General features: G+C 33.1%; 1 protein-coding gene and 2 long non-coding RNA genes across 10 annotated transcripts in view; 2 read left to right on the top strand and 1 right to left on the bottom strand.

The window, feature by feature from the left end:
- LOC105153477 (protein FAM13B) overlaps positions 1–24,046 on the bottom strand; it is a 54,848-nt gene that overhangs the window by 23,857 nt on the left and 6,945 nt on the right. For 2 of the 5 annotated variants that reach the window (XM_087409127.1, XM_087409128.1), the window contains exons 2-5: positions 17,299–18,974; positions 16,121–16,258; positions 14,850–15,231; positions 13,731–13,974 (exon numbers count right to left, since the gene is read on the bottom strand). In XM_087409127.1, the coding sequence (XP_087265253.1) occupies positions 13,731–13,974; positions 14,850–15,231; positions 16,121–16,258; positions 17,299–17,481 (947 nt within the window). In that variant the 5' untranslated portion in view covers positions 17,482–18,974. Of the gene's footprint in view, positions 1–13,730; positions 13,975–14,849; positions 15,266–16,120; positions 18,975–24,046 lie in introns of all 5 variants that reach the window. The other 3 variants (XM_011068361.2, XM_087409130.1, XM_087409129.1) reach the window with 3 other exon arrangements.
- LOC147908591 (uncharacterized) lies at positions 1,633–9,076 on the top strand. Of its 4 annotated transcripts, none has more exons than XR_015546065.1 (3): positions 1,633–1,724; positions 1,939–4,202; positions 6,363–9,076. It is a non-coding gene; the product is annotated as an uncharacterized LOC147908591 (long non-coding RNA). The 4 variants fall into 4 exon arrangements; XR_015546066.1 differs by having other exon boundaries at positions 1,651–2,638; positions 3,244–4,202; XR_015546064.1 differs by having other exon boundaries at positions 1,651–2,284; positions 2,379–4,202.
- LOC147908592 (uncharacterized) lies at positions 18,955–23,896 on the top strand. The gene is made up of 2 exons (XR_015546067.1): positions 18,955–19,087; positions 19,174–23,896. It is a non-coding gene; the product is annotated as an uncharacterized LOC147908592 (long non-coding RNA).

Consider the following 24,046-nt stretch of genomic DNA (forward strand, 5'->3'; position numbering starts at 1 on the left):
GATCGCAAATTTTAGTTTCAAGATAATAAAACACAATAATAAAACACACACTATAAGTGTTTTCTAAATAAAAATAATATTCAAAAAATTTCAGATTGATAGTTTATTCTAAATTGATGTGGCAATATATATATATATATGTATATATATGGCGTTGCAAAAATAATATCACTTTAAAACTGGTTAAACGTAAAAGTTCAAGTTTCGAATTATAAGAGAATTAAAAGTTTATCCTACACGGAGAGAATTTTTTCTTAGAGTTTATTCTGAAAATGTGATAGTCATGGGACAACATTGTATTTCGAAGAATTATTTTAATGTAAATCTCTCTCATTCATTATAAGTTCATTCATAATAAAACTACAATAAAGTATAAAATAAGTTTGATTAATTTTACTGAAGTGTATGGTAAAAATCTTCAAAATATTATATTGTACCACAACTATCATATTTTCAGAGTAAATTTTAAAAGAAAATTCTCTCCATGTAGATATATCAAATTGTAGTTATAGACTGGTTTTGAACTTGAATGAGGGGAAGATACAGTTCATAAAGAATATAAAAGAATTGTTTCAGAAATGTGTCGAATAAAAAAATTGTGTCAAAGAAAAAACTCCAGTTTGAAAATATAGGACATAATTTGGAATCTTTCTCCCATACTGCGGAAATCTCTTGCAAGTTGTAACTATAGCAAATATCAAGGTATGTAATAATGTACATGGAAAAAAATTGTTAAAACAATTAAAAACTTCGTTGAATCAGCAAATCTACAGTTATAATATACGGACAACCAGTTTGTATGTTAAAATGGCAAAATTATACAGCTGAATGAAATTGAGATTATAAGTAATCATATTTGATGTAAAATACAGCAAATTTATTAATACAGCAAGAATAACTTTCTATAAAAATCAATTCAATATATAGATTAAATTTTTTAACAAAACATGCTAACTAGCGCGTATTTTTGCTGCTGTAATGAAGATAACTTGTTACATTAGCAATTTTCATTGTAGCAAAGAATTAGCTGAATTAGCATAGTGATAATTGCTTATAGATAATTTCTTTATTAAATCATCAAATCTTTTTAATTATAGATCTTGAACTTACACAGTATAGCTTTGCTGAATCATTCAATCTTTTTTTGTAATTATACATATAAAATAATGATAAGCATACATTTTATTTTGTAAGATTATTATAATTCAAGTAAGAATTTGTAAGTTTTAATCCTGTTCTCAGATCGCATGGTTATTAAGAAGTAAATTTGACAGGAAAAATTTCCATCAAGTCATCAATTAACTCACCTCGTCAATTATCGTCTATCGCAGATGTTATTCAAGACATTTATTATCGATATTATCGTCGATGTAGGAAGTTGGCTGTTATAAACTTCATAAAAGTCCGCGGAGGATAACAACGATGGTCATTCAAGTGTCACTATAATTAGACTCACAATCTATTTTCGCAGTACAGTGTATTTTCTTGAAACTATCGACATCAGTTGATGGACGACTGATTAAGCTATGATCTCGAGACATAAAATGCCGCTATCAGTACGTCCGATAAGTTACGAGACGTGTCTCATACTGAGTGATGTAATTAATGCCACGGCAGTAATATACCTTGCGATTAGTGGTTGTGAAAACATTCATCAGATCCCGAAAATATATTGTCTTATCAGCAATGCAAATTACTTTTCTGGATAATTTTCTCGCAAATCGGTAAATCGACTGTGTGCGATTTACACACGCTCTTCTTTATTATACTTCCCTCTCTTTCCTTTTCTCCAGAGTAACTTATCTCGCTTCCATCAATCAATAGCGACTCAAGACAATCTGATAAAAACTACTCGAAACTTCTTTGATTCTCTCAGACTTTCAATCTTATACGTTTTTTTTTAAGTTAATAAAATTACTATGTTTTTTTAACTTACAGCATCAAACGTGATATTTTTATACTGGATCTTGTGAGTTTCGAGGACACACGTTTTCAATAGATATGAAAATATAAGAAAGAAAAAGAAGTTGGCGAAAAGAAGGATTCGAATACTGTTGACTCACATAAAGTATGAAAAGTAATTTATACGATAAAATAAATATACATAAAAAGGAACATAAAAAGTAACATAAATAAAAATTTGAATGCTTGGTAATCTCTCGTGTCTGTTCTGAACTTTTGCGAAAATAATTTCATCTGAAGAGCCTCTAAATGAGAAGATGCGAGAGATGTGAAAATTTTACTGTCAACATTTTGCACGCGTGCATTATTTGCACTATATTCGGTGAGAATCGGATATTTCGAGTTCTGAAACAAAAAGACGAAGAGGCGCGTCATAAAATGTCACGTTGCTAACAAGATGACGTACTTGTTTTCAGCTCGTCGAAACCAGAAAGGAGCAGTTTTAGATGAAGGTTTTCAGTAAAAAACTTTCCGATGTTTGTGTGTCTTCTGCTTTATTTTCTCTCGTATCAGTCAGCATCTTATCGATTCATGTTAACACAGAATCAGCATCTTGACCCTCCAAACTACGTTCTATTTCCGGATCAAGAGCTATTTCTCCGAAGTTTATACGATCATTTAATTCATGACGGCTATCATAAGTGCAATAAAGTCGTTCCTACGTCAGAAACATAAGGTGTTTGCCATTATGTGATCGACATTGGCTTTTTATATCAGTACTACGTAAATAACAATTTATAAGAATAGCTCGTTAAATATCCCTAAATACAACAAAGTATCTATTTCAAAAAATCTATTTAAAAATCAACATTGGAAATGTTAAAGTAAATTTTACTTTATTTGCAGTTTTATATTTAAATGTTAAACTCTATGAATTAAAATTATATCATAAAAGCGTAAATTTTTATTTGCGCCATATTTCTAATTATCTCATTATTAAATTAATAATTAGAAATAATTAGAGAATTTTTCAATAAAATAGTTGTATTATTAATAAAATTTTTATCAATACTAAATTCATATTGGCATTCAAATCTTGATTGAATTCTAAAATCAGTAAATTAATTAAAATCCTCAGTTAATTAATTTTCTTTGTACATCTTTAGGTAAATTTTTGGTTGTTTTTTTCTGAATAATAACAGATATTTTCAATTTTTTATCAAATTGTCTCGGCTTATCAAATCGTTCGGTTGTTCAATCAAAGCTAATTCTGCAGTTACGCAATAGCTATAATTGAGCAATTTAAACTCATCTCTATCACTCATCGATTTTCTATGCTAGAGAAATTATTGACTGAGAAGCGAAGACGACGGGATAAAATACAAAAAAATTCTTTCAAGAGAATGTCTGACCATGATGACGGAATAGGAAGACGCACTTTTTTGTGGTGGAACCGCTACGGAATTACGGCGTGGAATGTGGCCGGAGACCGTCGATGCTTAAAATGAAGTCCTGGTCTGCTGCCAGGATCATATTCACGAAGTCGTGCGCGAGAAAAAGAGATTCCGATGAACTCTTCTCACACTGAACTAAAGAAAACTGCGCAATTTTCTATCTACGCAAAGGTAATCCTAGAACATTATGCCGGTCAAGTATCATCACAGTTTCTAACTTAACAGTTAGTACGTTGAAATCTTTGCATTATCGAAAAAAGAAAGGAAATATTAATATCTCACATATTTAAAATAATTTAGAATAGTTTGCCTAACCAATATCTTTTTATTTCTAGACTTCGTAAAAATGTTAAAATGGACTCTCAAACGAAAAAATATTTAGGGCGAATAAAGACGATACGAGCGTAGTTTATTTTTGTTGATGGCCATCGCTTGTGCGTGTTTAGCTATTATGTAAGATTGATAAGCATCGCATTAAATCTTCAGATACGCAATTAGATCTGATATCGCAAATTTCGTGCAAAACTCGCAAAACTACGCGTGCAAAAATTCTCGATAATTATTTCTTATTAACATAATCTGTCCAATACGTTTATTAACTGTTTATTATATTATGAACTTTGCAGTTTGTATATTAAAATTAAATCTCATCGATAATTCCTGGCGTGTATAATTGTGAAACGAACTTTCCGCGAACAGAAGCAACGTCAATATTGCGATGGGGAAGAAAAATATTTTTGAAAGCCGAGAGCTGAACGTATTTTTTACGGACACAACTCTATATAAATAACTTTGCTATCAACATTGCCACCGATAATACGTATAGCTTTTATAAACTGATACAACGTAGGTATCTTTTTACTAATATTTGCACTCTAACATTCAACAAATTACTATTTTTTTCAGCATTGCAGATTATTCAAAGAGATTTTATTTAAATAAAAATTTCTATTTTGTTTGATAATTCTTTTACAAATATTTTTTAATTTATTTTATAATATAAATCCCAAAAAATGTATATGATAAATGTTACCAAAATAATTTTAATTTTACGTTACAAAAATTTCAACTTTAATTTTTGTTAGTCAGACGTTTAATTAAGTTTCGTATAATGGCAAAAGTATATGAATTTAATTCATTATGCGTGATTTTGTAAGATTAACAAAATCCATTCGATACATCTGCTTTAAATTAATCGACGAATTGACGTGAATGACGTGCGGAAAATTCATGATATTGCGTGTCGTCGACGAGTTCGTTACTCTGATCTCTGGGATCGTGCGCTTAATCGATCCGTGGCTTCTGATTGTAATCGGCAGCTTTATCCGATCCGGGTATATCGTGTGTCACGGCATTGTTACTAATCGAATTGGCTCAGAGAGAAATCCGAGTGCATCATGTTTTGCTCACACGCTCGCGCGTACATATGTAATAAAACGCGTCGCGAGTTCCGCGGACGCTAATAATTTCGGATTTTTATCACTGTCTTTTATTTCCACAACGCTTGGTTGTGTCATATGCGTCAAGTGTAAAATAAACTCGCGTTAAAATTGAAAATGATTTTGTATTTAACTATTTCTAACACATAAAAGGCGTCCGGAACGCGTTTCTACTGCAACTCTCCATGACAATCCCATCATAATTCATTCAAAAATAGGTGTCGAAGTCATCCTACGCATAAGTTATTCATTACCTTATCGAGAAATATTATCTCTCGTTGTGATATTTATTTTATTGTATCCTTATCTAGACTGCAATGCACCAATGAGAAAGTTTAATTCATTTTCGATATTTCACTACGAGGAATTCTTAGATAACTTGATAAATGACGCAAAGAATGACGCAATCAGAAAACAAAGAGATCAAATCTTTCTCCTAAAAAATTTATGGATGTAACAAATCTATAGACATTTTTAATAAACCTTGACAATTATATATTATACGGTTTAGAGAATCGAGTATTGATTCGTCTACGTGCGGCCGCGCGGAACCCACTTGTGAGATTTATTCTTTTTTTTTTTCATAATCAATTGCGCGAAATTTCAAGAGAAGAAAAAATTCAAGTCAATAAAAATTTCATGCAACAGCAATATGTTATACATTCTTTGCATATATCTATAATTAATTAATTTTAAAAAATGCAACACATGTACTACGTTGCAGAAATATTTTTTGTGTTATATATTTTACATTTGCATAAAATACGAATATACTCTCGTTCTTTAAACAAAAATATTTTTTTTGTATTTTAATTAAAAATAACAATAATAACCGATTCAAGGCTTTGTATTTTAACGTACAATTATTGAGAAAAAGCTATATAAAGGTACAAAATTAATAAAAAAAAAATCTTACGATGACATATTGTCCGTGAAATAAATTGTCGAAAACCTCGAGAGTATAAGAGATGTACGAGTGTTCTTTTACAATGCCTTGCCAAACTAAGATTGAAGAAGTTGCTACAGTATCTTTGGATTCAAAAGGGATGCCAGGGACAACAATACTAGAAAATAGAAGGTCACTTGGGCAACACGTGAACAGAATTTAATCGCACGTCTTCCGTTGCGATCGAACACGTGCGATCGCAATGTTAGACGATGCAGTTTGCGTCGTACCTACTAATAAGCATGATATGACGTCAGTTAAGATTGACAGATTTGGCGCCTATTAATCAAATCGAAAGTAATCAATGAACTATGTATAACCTACGAATTCTTAGAAGTGCAATTTCTCTTAGAGATCCAGAGTCTATCATTTCTTCTGAACCTCACAGATATTTTGTTAAAAGTTTTCGCAATTACTTTCAATTTAAGCAAATTTAAAATTTTGCATTCGTGATTAATGCAAATTAAATTGTTAATTATTTTAATAATAAGTCTTCAAATATTTTATATTTTATAATAATTTATTTACACCGAAGGAAATTTTTAGATATCTTTTAGAAATCTTTGTAGATTTTGATTTCTTGATAGATTTTGATAAAAATTACGTCTTATTCTGTTACAGCTTTATTAATGGCACTTAGTTTATCGTCGAGAAATTCGATTGGTCTCGCCATCTCACTGTCGGTCTTGATACAAATAGTGTATTCATATTGCATCGAGTGTATAATCAATGCGATACTGCGTATCGATCAGATGCGATTGGGAGGATGATTTTGGAGCTTGTTCAAAGCAATTGATTGAGGATAGATAAAGCGAGCACGGAATTGTCCATCGTACTATGGAATATTCACGGTAGATCACCTCAATTGTGCTTGCATACATTAGTCCGTAAATTGCGAGAAGAAACTCCAATTCGGCTAAAAAATCTTTTATCAGGTGAGTCTTCTCTGAAAGAACTCGTTCTAACCGGTTTCCGTGGCTATACTAGAGTTTCTGTATTGCGTCTTTGTTTCGTTTACGCGAAGCTTTAAATAACGATCGTTTCATTATCATTTTTATTTTTATTTTCGTAAAATTCTTTCTTGATATTTTTATATAAATCTTACATTTTTTAAAATGTTAAGACACAAATATTTTCTTTTAAATTTTCCAACGTCTAAAACGTTGAACTTTGCAGTAATTTCATAAAATTGTTTAGAATTTTCTCGTTATTACTACATATGCTTTTAACGATCTTTACTCCTTTATGTAAACTTTATACGCTCTTAAATCTTTCAATCCTCTTCAACGCTTTGAATAAGAAAGCGAATTTCACGAGCACGATACAGTTAAAATCGTGATAACATAACGACGTTTCTGTAATCTTTTTATATGCACTCGCAAGTCTCATGATTAGTTAATTGGAACTTTATATGCCGCGCCAACCATCTCTGAAAAAGTTGAAGAGATTTTTGGACAGAGACCAAGTGCATATGGCGCGGGGAGCGTGAAATATTCATGCACACGATGCACTATTCATGGACGCTGCTCGACGGTGTCGGCGGCGATGATGCAAGATCTATGGAAACGCATGACCGTGCATAACACCGATTACCTTAAGCCAATACCCCAAAACGAGGTCTCCATCGATCGAGAACGTGCAATATCTCATAGGTATCTCTCTTTCTCTCTTCGGCAACTTACCTGCTCGCTGGCAGGTTCACTTTATCATCGCTATCTCCATTGCGAAATGCAGTGTGTGTCACAACTAAAGGCTACTTAGATAGAATTTTTATTCAATTTACCTGTAATTAATATATCACTCCTCATTTTATCGTCGTTAATATAAGTGACATAAAAGTTCTCTCTCTTGCAATCTTGTTTAATCAATTTACTCGATTCAACTTATGGATTTATCCGCAACATAATTCATGCGACTACATGTAACAAATCTTTCATGCGTGAATAATCCGTTTATCACTTATGTGTCTTTTTAATTCCTTTATCGCACAACAAAATGATTAAACGTGACGTTAATTTCCGTCTGTCGTGTATTAGCAGATTTAATCTATATAATAAAATTCAATGACGATAGTTTGTCGTCTACCCACGCTTGTACGATATAGTAAGTAGATTTATAAATCGCTTTCCTCCGAAGTCTGTTCTTTATAATTTTATAAGGTCTAATTCTAAGTAGAATCATAAGACTCGTAACTTATTCTCGTAAGACTTGTAAGAGAACTGACTTGTAAGAAATGGAAGACTGGAATGTTTATGCAACTTTATGCAACATCTTTACAGACAGCGTCTTGCTAGCCGTAATGAGCTTTCTACAATAAGACGGTAATAATAGATCAAAAGTCAGGAATGAGTTGCAATATGTCATAAAGCAATAACAGGTCAGTAATAAGTGACTGCATGGAGATAGCCAAATTTCATTTCTTACAATTTAAAACTTAGATTACGTTATGACTGATCATATAATTTATTGTTATTAGTCCTGAGAACTGCCACTTTTTTCTGATTGGCTAAAACATTGATGAAACGATCTAATATGATTTAGATATTCTGGATGTAAGTTTCCTAAGATTTATTACTTTTGATTCTGACTTATTATTAGTATGATAGGAATGGTGACTTATTTGTAGAAAGCCTATAAGATTTATGAGAAATCGTAGATATAAATGATCGTACGTCTTCAAATCGGCATCAAATTACAATTCTAGTTATAAGTTCTTACAAATCTTAAACCGTGTATACACTTAGCGAACGCAAAAGTATATGTTGTTATTTGTTACATAAAAGTTACACAAGTTTAATTGCTATATGCAACGAACATCGAATCTAATCGAATACTAATATTCGGTACAATTAAGAAAAATAATAAACTGCTCAACAAACACAAACACAAATGTCCAAATTTCCATTAGCATTCGGTGTTCATTCGCTGAATGTATACGCGACTTTACGAGAACAAGTTACGAGCCTTGCAATTCTGTTTAGAATCGACTCATTAATTTATCGTTTTCTTAATATGCTAGCATGTGCCAGTACAAAAGAACACACAAGTAATTAAAAATTTCAAATCATACATGAGATTAATAAATACTATACCAAAGTTTAATATTCATCGATGATATAATTACAGTCATTTGAATAATTCCTTGAGTCATTAGTAACACTAACGATTCATTGATCGTAGAACTATATCTTGAACGATTACAACATTGTTCCACATGCCTATCATAGTCTATTGTGTCTGATGAAGCACGCGGTATAGTTCGCCAATCTCGCGTGATAGTCTCGAGAAGCGCGATCAATCTTGGATATTGTTTTTTTTTTTTTTACCGGGAAAAAGAGCACTGTACTCTCTTAAAAATATTTATTATCAAGCTTTATTATCGGCTTTTTTACGTGTCGTTCATGTGAGTAAAGTGGCAATCTTTTTTCTATCGCACGACACGTTTAAGTATTTTACAAGCTAAGATTAATCGCTCGCATACAGTTTCATTTAACTACAAGGGATTCTAAATGCGTTGCTTTAAGCGCAAGGAGCTGAATACCATTATCAATCTTGCAAATTATTTAGTTAATATAAAAATCGGTGTTATAATCTTTTATATATGAAAGTCGGACGAGAAAGAAAACGTGCATAACGTGTATGCAATGAGAACGTACATACATATTGCACATATCTTACATATAGCTACTGTATATTATTATCTATAGAATCTCTCTATAATTATACTATTTAACTTTCAATTTATTTATTTAGATTATTTGTCTATAATAATTTAATATCTCCTATTTTATTTTATTCAAAATTTTATATCTTATACTCTCGAACAAAACAAAAGTCTTTGAAGTACCTATAATAATGAAATAAAATACTAATTAGAATTAAGAATAGGCATTCGATCAAAAAATTAACATTACTTAATTACGAAACACTTTGATATTATCACCAATATTAAATCAACTGTGCACTGTCCTTTTATCAAGAACTTTTTTGCGTAGAAATTTATTAATAGCAACAAATAATTTTACGTCGTTCTCGATATTTTCAATACGCAGAAAAATACAATTGTTAGAGAAAATTCAATACTTAATATGTACTATTAGATTACTATCAAATCATAAAAGCTCAGTGCTCTGTATCTAAAAATTTGTGTAAAAATATATTTTTTCAGATTGTTCAGATAGTCATTATAGATAATAAATCATAGCGATGAATTTCTTAATATAATCATAGAGTCGATAATTTTTAACTTAGTACAATCAATATTATCATATAGTAGACAGCTAATAGATATCCAAGAACAATGGAACAATAGAAAGTGCTGTCGGAACAATTATTATTTTTTGGAAATTAATAAAATACCGTGCTAACTTCACAGACATCGTATTTCTATCAATTTTCAATGTCGAACTCTGAAACATATTTAAATTGCAAATAGCGAAGATTCATTACTGCGAGATAAAAATTCTTTTTGAGGAAATGCGGCGAGACATGTATTAAAAAGGTAGGTGTAACTACATTAAAGTTAATGCGAGTAAGAAACTGATACATTCATCAAAAAACGCTGCTATGTGGGAGGAAAAGAAATATATCGAGCGTGCATTCAAGTACGCCTGCGTCAATGACGCGCGACAAGGCCAAGGATCGCAATTCTGTATCATGTCTTAAACGTCTCAATGACGGTGAGATATGTAACGATAAAATTAATCGTGTAGAAGGTCGCGAATATTCTCAAGCGCGTTTCCCACTTACGTCTGTATAATCCGACGCCAGCAATTTGCTAATGCATTTTTGTGACTTTTCCACTTATTTAATAACTAATTCGCAAGCGCTTGAAATAAAAAAAATAGTCACGCGCAAAAATAACTCGAGCTAACTTTAGGTTTGTTTTTTGTTGCTGCACTGGACTGCACTAAAACTTTCCTTTTCGCTCTTGCTAAATATAAAATATAAATTTACTTTTTAAATACAAAAAGTGTACCCTCTAGTTTTCAGCTATAAAAACAGATATCTATAATATATATTTTATTTTTATCGAAGTATGTGTGCGTCGAATTTGAGTAAAACCCGCGGAGGGTTTTCTAAATGAGGAATTTTTATACCGTTAGTCGTTTTAATATTTACAGTTAAAATAAGTATTAAAAAATGTATTGTCTACATTTATTATATTATTTAACTCATTTTTATTTTTATTTCTATTTCATCAAATCGTTAGATTTTACAGATCGTTAACCAGTTACAATAAATAGAAGAAAAAATAGAGGCGTTGGAATTCTATATAAATATAATAATTCCAAATGCACAACAAATAAATGCCCACCCGCTTTACCAATTTCGTGTCGCTTCCCGCGTGATCCGAATTATCGATGCTGCTTAACATGTTTTTTGCGTAATTCAGTAGCTTTCGTTACGCGATGAAATCGTACTGTTTGTACGTGAAGAGAGAGAAGCCCTTCATATCCACGCGAGAAATACGGAGTTTTTTCACATACGTGCGCAAGAATCGAATTGAATTTATAGATTCACCATACAAGACGCAGCGCGATAACGTTTATTTAATTTTAATATATATATTTGCAGATTTCTCTTTTATTTATCTCTTATCTCAATACAATCTAATCATAATTGGTTTCCGCTTAAGGCTTCTGATGACTAATCGCCGCGAGCGGATATAAGAATTATGACGTCATAAGAGAAATTTTAACATATCATTTCTCGTTTACACTGTTAAATATCAAAGAAGCAATAGTAACGTAATCCCCTGAGGCAAATAACATTTTATTTTTAATTTCCATCTATATCAAAATGTAAATCAATCTATTTCTGTAGTCTATAAGTTTCAAAGTAAACATCGTCCATATTACTTGTTTGTAAATAGTGAACTAGATTTAAGTCAAATTGAATGAATTAAGTTTCTTGAGTTTAAATTGTTTAACCTTATTATTTCAATCAAATTAACGATTAACCACTAGATAGAAACAGTGGCGACCCATAAATTAGTATAGATATCTATGATTAAAAATAAATTGGATATAATTTAACATAATAAATTTAGCAGTGTATGACGTCACGATTATAGCCGCGACCAGTCAGTAAACCTTAAAGAAAAATATATCTTAAAAAAAAATACATTGAAGTATAAACTTCAGTTTAATAGCAAGCACCTATTTTTTCTGTTTCATTCTTATATATTCTGCGGCTGCTGCGGATATACGAAAAAAAACAAGAAATTATAAACGCACTTGATCTCTTCATAGAGACTTGTCCAAGCGATCGAGATGTAATCGTGGTGAAGGAACAAGCGGAATGCCCCACGGGTTAGAAAATAATATCTAGATGTCGGCCCTTAGTCGAGAGAGAGAATCTCTCGAGTATAAGTAGAAGAGTCCAATTAGACAGCCGGCTGTCGAGAAGCAGACGTCCGCGGAAATTCTGCTTCGTTTGTGATTTCGAAGAGAGGAACAGTTTATCGAAATAATATAGATCCTTCAGCCGCGAGCTAAAGGGAATAAACGTTGGAAATGTGAGCAATATCGCGAGACGATCAGACAGCGCGGCAAGAAAATCGAAACACCAATGTACGTTAAGAGAGTTACGTGCACAAGCACGACGCGGTTGCGCCGTGCTTTCCGCAGAGTGTGCTTTATAATTTATCTTGCAGCAACGTTGGCGAACCGACGCATTCAAATGTGTTGCTCTTGCGTAATTCACAGCACGATTAATACACGACGTGGCGACCAGATCGGATTTTCAGATGAGTAAAGTCAGAGTCATTGTACTTTGTCGATTTATTCGACTCGAACGAATGTTGAGTAACCGTAAATTGTGGCAAGTCTCGTTGGTGAAATATTAAAAAAAAACTACGTAGAATATTCCATGCTATGTATTGTAATAAATTAAATGAAACTTTTCTATAATTCTTAACTACTTTTCGTATTAATTATTATAATAAATTTATTTCAAATTTTATTTCACTGTTTTTCATTAAAATTCCTTTTAATTCTGGTTAAAAATGCTTGAAATTAAGAATTTAAAAAAAATTCTTCTCAGAGCCAGAATAAATACATGTGTAATTAAGCTCAATAAAATTGTATTACGTTTCATGTAATAAATATTCAAATATTTTCATTTTCGAAAATTTCGAGGTAATAAAAAGAATTAAAAACATTTATTTTACAAGCGAACAAATATCGGAATATGAATTCTGATCTATTAAATGAGAAACGTATGATTGATTTCATTGTTATATTCTGATATAATATGCTTGTACTTTTTTTTTATAATCTGACAGTTTAATCTTTCCACCTTTTATCGCGTAAATAAAAAGTCATGTGAGATCTCACGCTGATAAGTCCCTTTATTTTATTCACAAAAAAGATGAGCAACCGACCGAAGGATATTGATCAGCACGTGCAACGGTGCATGAACAGACCATAAAGTTAGGTATGCGAATGTAGTTAGCCGCACTTTATCGTGATTTTGTGCTAACAAGGTTTTTTCACGATTTCAAGAACGCTCGCAAAATTACCAATTTAACGCAAATCAACTACTGTATTTTACATAATCTTTTCTCATGCAAAAATTAAATTAATATTTTCTCAAAATTTTCTTTTACATCAATACAAAACTAGGCAAGTCTTTCAAAAGATTAGAATTTAATAGGAACATAATGTTTTAAAAAAAAGTGTAAAACTTGACGTTTATATTTTTTTAAAAATTCGATTTATACAAAATATTCGACATTTTTTATTATTGCTTAACGTATATCATAAATTACCATAAATTATTTTTTCTTTGAGAGCTATTTTTTCAAGGAATATATTGTGCATAGTCTTAATGATTATAAAATAAGAAATGAAAATGCATGAGACAGAATAGACATACCGCTCGTTTCCTCGTCGCTGGTGAAGTACATAAGTTCCTCGCGTGAGGAACGTTATTTTGCGAGACTTCCGAGACATTATGTTAAGAGAATCATCATATGTCACTCACCAGTCGGGAAAGAGCACTGGTGCCTCGGCGAGGATATCCCGCAGAAGGGTAGTCGCAGGCGGAACGTGAGGCAGAATGACGGGTGCAAAAACACCGCAAACTCCGGCGCTGCGTCCGTGTCGTGCCTCATAGCGACTAAGGTAAATCGTCAGGTAGCCAAGCAGATGATAATGCGAGGATGGCAGAGTCGACAGCAGCTCCTTCGTCGAGGCGATCCACGAGTCGTGATCGTTCGCATAGCTCTCTGTGACAGATAGTTTTAATAATAACAAAAAGAATAAAAAAGACAGACCGCAGGATTTGTTGCGTGAGAAATAAGAGATTTAATAAAATTATTATTTACATATCGATAGTTACGTTAAACATCGTGATCAATATTACATATTTCCGCTACGAGACCGATCTTCAGATATCCAAAAACGCGGTAATGGTGAGAAAGTTCTCCCATGCATAAGTCAATCAGACCAAAGTGAATGACAAAAACAGTGCTCGTAAACAGTTGAAAGACCGTACGGAGCAACTTTCTGGATATTCTTGTGTTGCACAATATTGATAGCATGCACATCAAAAAATTGTATAAACAATAGTTCGAAGAATAGTCAAAAAGTGAATAAAACTAAGAGTACAGAACAAATAGTTAAAATTAATTGTTCAAAAGTATTAAGATTATGTTAAAAAATTAAGTTGAAAAATAAAAATTGTAAATACAATATCTTATTTTTAAAGAAATTTTCATCGATCCAAAGAAATAATTTTTTCTAATGCGAACAAAGAAATATTTCTTTAAAATTACGATTTTTTTCAGTGCATCAATGACGACAGACAAACACTGATCCGATTTTTTTAAACACTAAACAAATATTTGTATTATAGATTTTATACGTCACACAAAAGTGACGAAATTCAATCAGAATTGTGGTAAGGTTGTGTAGCAAAGTTTCCCTTTAATACTAAAACATTCTGTGGTAATTTAAATTTTTTAATGAAAATTTAAATTTTTTAAATTGAGACCACATTTGTACGTGAGGTATTCCGGAATAGACGTCTCATTGCCAATGGAGTTCCTCGTTCTCGAATCCTGAATTATTTTGTGAAATTGGTAGGATTATGGATTCTCACGAGTGTGAATGTTGAGCAGTCTGCCGACGATGGTGGATGGTACGACCGGCTGCGGCAATTCCTTCAGATATTGACGGAGAAGGGTCGCGGCAGTCGGTGGGCACCCGGCTGCCTCTAGATCGGCGTCACCCCGTCGCTCGAAGGCCGCCCTCAGTCGCTCTGCAAGCCGAGGACTGCCACCAGACAGACGAAACACCGCCGCGCTCTGGAAGCCGTGCACCTCGATGTAGCTGCATAACCGGTGCACCACGTACGGTACACCTGTGTCGAGATATGACTCGACCAGCTCCAGCCGGGTGCCGAAGATCCTGCTGGAGCCAGCACCGCGGCCCAACAGCGAACCCGCCAGGACGCGCTTTACACGAGCGAGACGAGACTCGTCCTGAAACAAGCGACGTTTGATAGGTCGCTTAGGTCTTGAGCATTTATTAAATAATTATTATTTAGTTACAATGTTATTTATATTTTATGTCATATATACAATTGTACAATATACTTAATAATTAAATATAATACACAACATTGTGCAGTTGCGCATTACAATTCAATTAATTTCGTTCTAGATAAAATCTATATCTATATAAAATTGGAAAACTTTGATAGAGTACATTTTGGTCTCCATATTTATTTTTCTTAACTCATTCAAATGCCATTTTACATCCACTTTGCATGGATTTTACATTCTCTACGTCAAGGATCGAGCAATAATTGATATTTCCGACATTCGCAAGACATTTATGTACGGGTCGTATAAATGATTAGTAAAGTGACAGGGAACGAGAAAGCATATAATCGACGAACGGTCGCTAACTGTTGAAAAGGAATACCTCGACAAAGTGGAGTAACGAATAGATATAGACTTCGCATTCTCGTTCAATGCAGTAAAAGGACCGGAAAGTTTCTATAGCCGTATCTCGAATATAGAAACTGCTATGCGTCATTGTTTATTTATTAAGACTGCACTATAGGAACTTTACGCAGCAGTTCTTCTAATCATTTAAAAATAACAAACATAAAACGATAAAGCTTGAAGATTGAAAAAAAAAACGCAAGTTTATCGAATAAAAAATAATTATGTCATTATTATTCATATTAAAAAATACACAATTTCACAAAATATACATATATTGAAATACATATGCACTTGTAATATTTTCTGGGCGCATCAGATGTTTATCAAAACGACTAATAATTATAAAAAAACATTGGAAAGAAAGTTCTGACTTCTCGTTAAATATGAAATTGCAGTAAATGCCAAAAAAAGCACTTACCTTATCGTGTGTTTGACGAGAACACGTGGGGCTTGTTGAGGATCCATGGTGATGGTGATGATGGTGGTGGTGATGATGATGATGTTCTTGCTGAGGGCGTCTCATCCCACTTTGTCTACACCGCGACCCGCTGCCGCACTAACAAAAGCGACGGGCAAACTTGTAAGTCGCACAATATGCGACGGCATATAAAACAACGGTCACTCAAAGATTCATTTTTCACTCTCATTCTTATATCTTCAATTGCGATTTATATTCATGGTCGAATTAGGTTAGAAATATCAAATAGAAAACTCTTTCTGAATACAAAGACTATTTTACAAATATAAAATATATAACATATAAAGAATATTTTATATGCTAGAGAGGGCTAATTTTATATAGAAAATTTCGAATGATATAATGTCGAAAAATTCAATACCAATTGTTTGCACATCGAAGGATAATGGATATAAATTAAAATAAATACAAATCTTTTTCAGAAGTAAAAGCAGATTGTAAAAATGACGAAAAAAATTACTGATCCTTTTTTAGATTAGTATGTTTTATATCGATCTAACGCGTGATAACTGCCGTACACGATCGTACTGAAGAAACACAGAATGTCAGTACATCGACATTGGCGGAACAATCGTGGGGGTAATTTCAATATTTTCGCAAGCGCGCGATCGATAAGCGCGTGACGAGAAATGCGCATTTCATAACACAGGAAAAGCTCCACTTAAATAGATCGATGAATCGTAAATGTTATCGTTATTACTCCTTTATCAATAACTATCATAAAAAATATGTGATTAACTATTACATCGTAATGAATATTTCCGTAATAAATACATATCTATTAATTATTCTTAGTATTTTCTTTTTTTAAATATAATATCTTTATAATATTTGTGTCAAAGAGAATTGGTAATTCTCTTTCTTTAATTAGAATGTTCTACTTTGTTTTAATTATTATTGCAAAATGTTGTATTTATAACGCGATTCCTTCGGGGCGTATTACATTTCAGTTTGCAAAGTCCAAAGAAATTATTCATCGAAAGTCCTTGACAATTGCCGGCTCTCTTAAATAGATAAATTTTTCTGCGACGTAAATTTCCAGCGATACAAAGTATGTTATCGAAAATAACCCGCCGACCGTTGCACCGATAACCGATAACCGCGATCGATCAATTTACCTTGTCATCCCTTTTTGCGTGAGAGAAAGATGCGCAGTTTCGAAGGGCGATTACGAGACGGTTAATGATCGCTGATGATGCTCGCGCGCGACTGAGACGAGGAAATTTTACGTGAAACGGATTACTCATGTACCAAAATTGTGCCAAAATTTCATGATTACGTAATCGAAGAGGCAGACGCATAGAAGCTCTTGCGTGTGCGCGACATAAATGTGGCTTTTAATCCATTAATCACCTATATACTGAATTTGTGACGCAAAATGGAAAATTACTGTAGTGTCGGTTTTTAACCACACATGAGTCGCGCCAAACATTTTGAATGTTTGCCATCAGAAAACAGATCTATATAAAGTTCTTTGATAAAGACACGAAACATTATATTTTATTATTTCTGTAGAGACATTATAAAAACTACTAATTAATAAAAAAAAAAGATATATTTGTAAAACAGTTCCATAAAACTGAGCTATCATACTTTAATCATTTTAAATATATCATTGAACATCTTTCACGAGTTTGATAAAAAAAAAAAAAAAAAACAAACTCTAATATTTAATACTTCATATTAAAATAAATATCAAATTTTTTAACATCTCAATAAATAAATAAATTAGTATATAAATTAGTAATAACTAATTTATATAAATAAATTGGTAATAAAACCAATAAAAAATAAGATTAGGACTTTTGTATATTTAATTTGATTAAAATCACATTTGCTTCATTGATTTGTACATTGGTTAATCGACTAATTAAAAAAAAAAATTAATTAATTATATATAATAATACAATATATATTCTATTATTCATATCGCTTTTATCGAATATCTTAAACATCATAAACTAAGTTAAGGTGTTAAAGAGAAATACTTACAATGCACTCTTTCGCGATCCTCCACAGGTTGAAGTACACTGAGCTCAGCGTGACAGCTGTCTCGTTCTGCTCTTCCCTCCTTTCTTCCCTTCGTCTGGGTTCGCCGTGAGTATGTACTGACAACGTCTCTTCCGGGTTATGATCGTGCTCCTTCGATCCGGCCAGTTCCGGCGACTGGGATCACGGATTTATGTATCGAATACCGCGAGTACCGAGTACCGAACGCGAGACCGTGTAAACACTTCCTCGCTTAAAAATGGCCCGTTACGTCGGGATTTTAATTTATCTCGAAATAAGGAGAAAAGAGGAGTCGTTCTTGTTCGTTTTCGTGGTTGGAAGAGCAAGGAACGACTCGTGGGGATGAGTGTGGTGTATATGTATGTACGTATATATGCGAAACTTTCGCAGAGAGAGAGAGAGAGAGAGAGAGAGAGAGAGAGAGAGAGAGGTTCGTCGAAGAAGAAGAAAAGTCCTTCTTGCGTGAGAAAATTTTGAACGACCGTATGTATATTTTTTCGTTTTTCTTACGACGACGGCGACGGCGACGGTAACGCCGTTGAGCGGAGATCGTGCGACTCGACTAGTAGTTCTGGGTTCATGTCCCTATCACGGCACATCGCATCGAGCCCTTTCTCTAAGGCAAAGGGCACTGCCTATGGCTGCTTCAGGAAATGAGTCGACACCAGCCGTAGCGTAAGCATCGAGGGTCGGAGCCGGGATGAGGTCTAGGTCACCACTCCGCCCCTGGCCCTGGCATGGTCTACGTACCTTCTGCTCGGGCGCTTACTGCACCCGCTGCGCTCTGAAAGCAGAAAATACAAAAAAGATTCTTCTATGTTCGCTATAATTGAAGAAGAAATACTTTAGCATCAATGTATCCCTTTGTAAAGAGCCTTTTCTATTAAAATACATCTTGTAAGTATATTTAATATAAATTTTCTATACATATTTAATGTAAACTGTATTTAATGTAACTGTATTTAATGTAAACTATCTTTTAGGTCACGATTTTACTCGCGTGGGAAGTATTAGGCTGATTTGATTTTTAGTCCGATATTAATTTAATCCATTCTGTGTTAGCTTGATGTTAACTCGTTTAGTATTAATATTATAATAATAACAAGCTGTAATAATAGCTCCTGACGATATGATATATATTTAAAATAATTTATATCTATGTATAAGGCTATCGTGCTATTTTTGCGTGCGCGGCACATGCATAATTACATTATGCATATATTATTTGACAAGCATAACAGGTCATTCGCATTTAACTGGTGAACACACATCAATAATTGAACACGATACAATCCACATTACAATGCCTCATCAGATGATTTGTTTCATTGATATCTATTTTTAAAAGAAAGATAGAATTATTTGACACATAACAAAACGAACTCATATGTATTCTGTTCTGAAAAATATTTGTCAATTTTTATAAATATTCTCCTTATGCATATTTTGTAAGGAAATAAACTATAAAAGTTAGAATAGATTCGTCGTTTCTCATGCTTCGTACTCGTGGAAGCCACAAGATCACAACTAATCCTGACACGTAACACGCTCCAATTTGATTATGTCCACTGATTCGTTTAACGTGTACGGTCTCCGTGGACTATGACTATCTTTGAAAAATATACATCGCAATTGAGAAGAAAATGGAGAAATACGTCTTATCGACTTTTTTGCAGCTATAAATAATTTTCTCGTGACGCAAAGGGTTTAAAAGATTATTTAAATCTGAGCTTTAATTAACCTAGCGATAAAGAAATTGATTAAGCATGTATTGGTTATATTAGCGGCATGAAATAATAATATATTTATATGGAAGACTAGATAAATCAAGCTTCTGTCAAATTTACATTGATACGTTTTATTATGCGTATGAAGCGAGAATTATGAACACTGCGATTTTATAGAGATATACACGACGAGTCGACGTTAATGCGTTTTACAGCAGAAGAGTGTGTAATTAATTGTAGTTATCAAACTTTTCAGTACACACGACAGCTTACGAATTAATTAACGCCCGTAGTACTCGAATTTAATTTAATTAATATTCATCATTCGTCGATTTGCAACACTCGTCATCGCAACCTGACAGCAACTGTAATCGACTATTATCTTAAAGATATTTCTGTAAGTATATTTTTGTCATGAAATACAGAGATTCTCGTGATAAAATTTTAATTCGATTTATTTCAGCAGATGCAAATAAAGTAAATTTCACAAGAGACTGTTTAATATTTATATATCTAATAATTTTATTTAAATATTTTATTAATTTAAATAACACGATTTATTTAAAGATCAAATTATTATTAATTAGAATGCTTCGTTGTGATTATTAAATTATTTTATAATATTTTATATTACATATAAAATACTTTTCCCCGAAGTCTTGAAGTGTAGTGAATGTTTTATTGGCTCAATCACATAGCTATTTTATTTTCAAAGGGGCCTAAGATTTATTTCTTTTATAAAAATTTGTAAAAAAATTGATGACTTTCAAAATAAATTCTCAATACTATATTTTATTTCCTTTTCTGCGGTGTTTCGAAACGACACAAGGGATTTCTCGAACAGCTTACATACAGTCGAGTGAAAATGAAATTTGCGCAAGTCGCCTCGCTTTTGCGCGCGATTCTCTAAACTCTCTCACATTTTGACAACCACGTTACGTGTGAAACAAAATTTAATTTCCATGAATAATTACGCGTAAAATGCGTTCGGCGAGTTTAATAATGTTACATAATGGTCCATTTAATGCTCATTTAAATTATCTTCAAGATCGAACCTTAAAGCAATAAAGAATAGTAACATTGACAAAATCCTGCAATCTGTGAAGCATTCATAAATCTTATGTAATTTTGGTATACACAGCGCTCGCAAATTACAGGAAAGAGTTACCTGCGTCACTCTTCCCCCAACTTCGTATGCACCACATTGATACGGAAACTACACTACCTCGGTACGGAAACTGCTCGCAAATGTACAACATATTTACTTAATTCAGTGATATTACATCCGTAATAGCAATGCAGTATCAGCAAAATGTGACTGTTTGTTTCTATGCTTACTCTACGTAGAGAACACCTTTGACAAATAAGACAAGACAAATAAGATTCTGATTCAAAGACACAGAGAAAATTGACAGTCATGTCTTCGTACATAGGTAATCGAGTTTCGCAGTCAACAAATTGCACTGTGAGCATTGTATCGGTAAATACAAAACACAAAGACGATCAATTTTACAAAGACGAATAAATTTGAAGAAAATCAAATCTATCAATCAACTAGATCTCTTTTAAAGCACAGAATATCAGAATACTTTAGTATCCAATATTACATTTTCAATATTACATCCTTACAAGCAAAAATCAATATTAGTCGGAAAACAAATCTTTTGAAACCGATCTTTTGAATATTTTAATAGTTTTTCGACATTAAATATTATCGACGTTTATATAAGACGAAAAAGTTCGCTTGAGAACACTGACCTAATGCACCCAGTGGAAAATTGCATAGTGGAAAGATTCGTGCGCGGACGATCGATTCGCTCGAATGCGAGATATCGTGCGTGCATCAGCTCAGCGGTGCATGCCCGTGTAGGGTGTCTGCGATCGATATTTCCTGCGAGGGTAAATGGAATGAGCGTTTAATTTCGTACAACGGAAGAGCCGGCGTTCTCCCGGCAATGACGTGACGATCAAACGAGATGCACCTGTTTGCGAAGACGTAACCCACAAAATCATATGTTCGAGGCAGCAGGACAAGTAATCTTCGCAAGTAATTCGTTCCTTATTTCCTTACGAAAGATGTAAGGAATTAAATGTGAGGGAGGAAACATACGCGACTTGTTTATTCGCGTTTCAAATTCAGGACTTCTGCCTTAAGTCCGTAATCCGTAAGAGCTATTTTACAAGGCGGATTTTGCGTTTCTGTGAGAAATATATAAAAGGGAATTTAAGGAGAGGATCTCGTAAGTGGATATTTTACGCGGATTTTGTAAATCTTGAAAAGCAAAAGATGAGCAAAAGTGAATCTAGATTATAAATTTACTAATTACACGGAGTTATTACGGACTTAATGACAGTACTTTAGTTCCTGATACACTGGATATATATATTGTACCTTTGAGAATTTTATACAATGCTTATACGTATAATTTAATATTTCTTCCCTTGCGTGCTCTTTATTTCTTACACCCTCACATTTCATTTTTATAGTTCATTGTGCCACGACTCTTGCACCTGCGTCTTGGTGAAGAAGAAGAGGGCGGCGGGAGCACGTTGCGCTTAGCAACAACCGCACATTTTTATGTAACCATAGAGAAGAAATCGAATTCCGTCGGGTCGATGTGTTCGTTGTCGCCTGTTTACACGTTCTTCGAGATAAGGCTTCTTTCTTTACTCTTAAATACTTATAATGCCTGTTAATCTTTGTTTAATCTTTGTAAACTAACTCTTCATCTTTTTATAGTCCTAAGAGTTAAAAAAAGATGAAAAGCAAGTTGAACCGCAATTAAAGTTAATCTACATTAATAGAAATGGGCATTATACGTATATCTATATGAAAGAAATCGGCCTTCTAAAGAGCTTTCACCCCTTCTCACGTATAGTTGCATAAAACGTACGGATACTTCGCGCAATCTGCCTCTAGACGGTACCTTCTTATAGCCTTTCCGGGTTAATGGACGTTGTATCGAGGTCATTTAATTTCACGCGACAAAACACAAATTTCAATGCAGCGACAAGTGTGATATAACGATCCATAGTCACTTCCGCTTGCGCGTTCTACTTGACTTGCTTTGCCATTACCGAAATACGTAATGATAACAAAGTAAAGAAATATAATATTTCTTCTCGCTATCTCGATATATATATCTCTCTAGATTGGTTCACTTTCGATTCGAATACAAGAACGACGTCATCAGACGATTCGATTATTATATAAAAATTAATTGTTCGTTTCTGCTTATAAAATATCGGTTTTTTATTTGTAAGTGAAGATAATTGATAAAAAAATAATTTTTCCCCACATTATAATTCTACATAAAAAATATATATGTATGTGTGCTGTGTGTGTGTGTGTGTGTGTGCACGTCATAATTGTTATATTATAATTCTATCTGCAATATCGACGAAACATGAAGAATATGTCAAACGCAGCTGATCCAATTTTTAATTTACGTATAGCTTGCACAGCTGCATCAGCAAGCTTTTCTGCACTTAACACCAATTTCAGCCTTTTGCGCAGTTGTCGATATCAAACTGTATTCACTTGTAGTAGTGAATTAGTTTTCGCCGAAATCAACCGCATTTAACACGAACGAGTATTAAATCATTCGTCATCTGAATTCGCGAGAAAAGGAGCGTTAATTGTGATTAGAGTCAACTAACATTGTTAGCTTCGCGAATTCGCGAAACTGCGTCGCTCAATCGCGGTGGTAAACATAGACAGAAACCACCCTCTACAAACTCTATCCAGAAACACCAGTCTAGAATAAAAATCTCGGTTTTTTTTTTTTGGAGAATTTCATAAATTAATTTTAGAATATCAAATTTTCTCTCAAAGCGTTAAAATTACATTGGAATGAATAAATTAAATAAATCAAATGTTGCCTTAGTGTGCACAGAGTGTCACAGAGATTAATAATTCAGGACAGTATTTTCGAACAGTTCGCAGCAAGTGACGACACGTAAGCACTGTGAATTATAATAACAAAAGAGACAAACAAAGATCACCGTTTACTTTATCATTTCGAATTCACCATCTTGCGCACTGACGCGCAAAAGAACGCAAGAGTTCCGCTCTCAATTTAATTCACAGAAATTATTTCTTGCTCATGACAGTCGATATACCATCCAC

This window comes from Acromyrmex echinatior, chromosome 9 (assembly GCF_024713525.1).
Source record: "Acromyrmex echinatior isolate Ae372 chromosome 9, ASM2471352v2, whole genome shotgun sequence".
Taxonomy (NCBI): Eukaryota; Metazoa; Arthropoda; class Insecta; order Hymenoptera; family Formicidae; genus Acromyrmex; species Acromyrmex echinatior.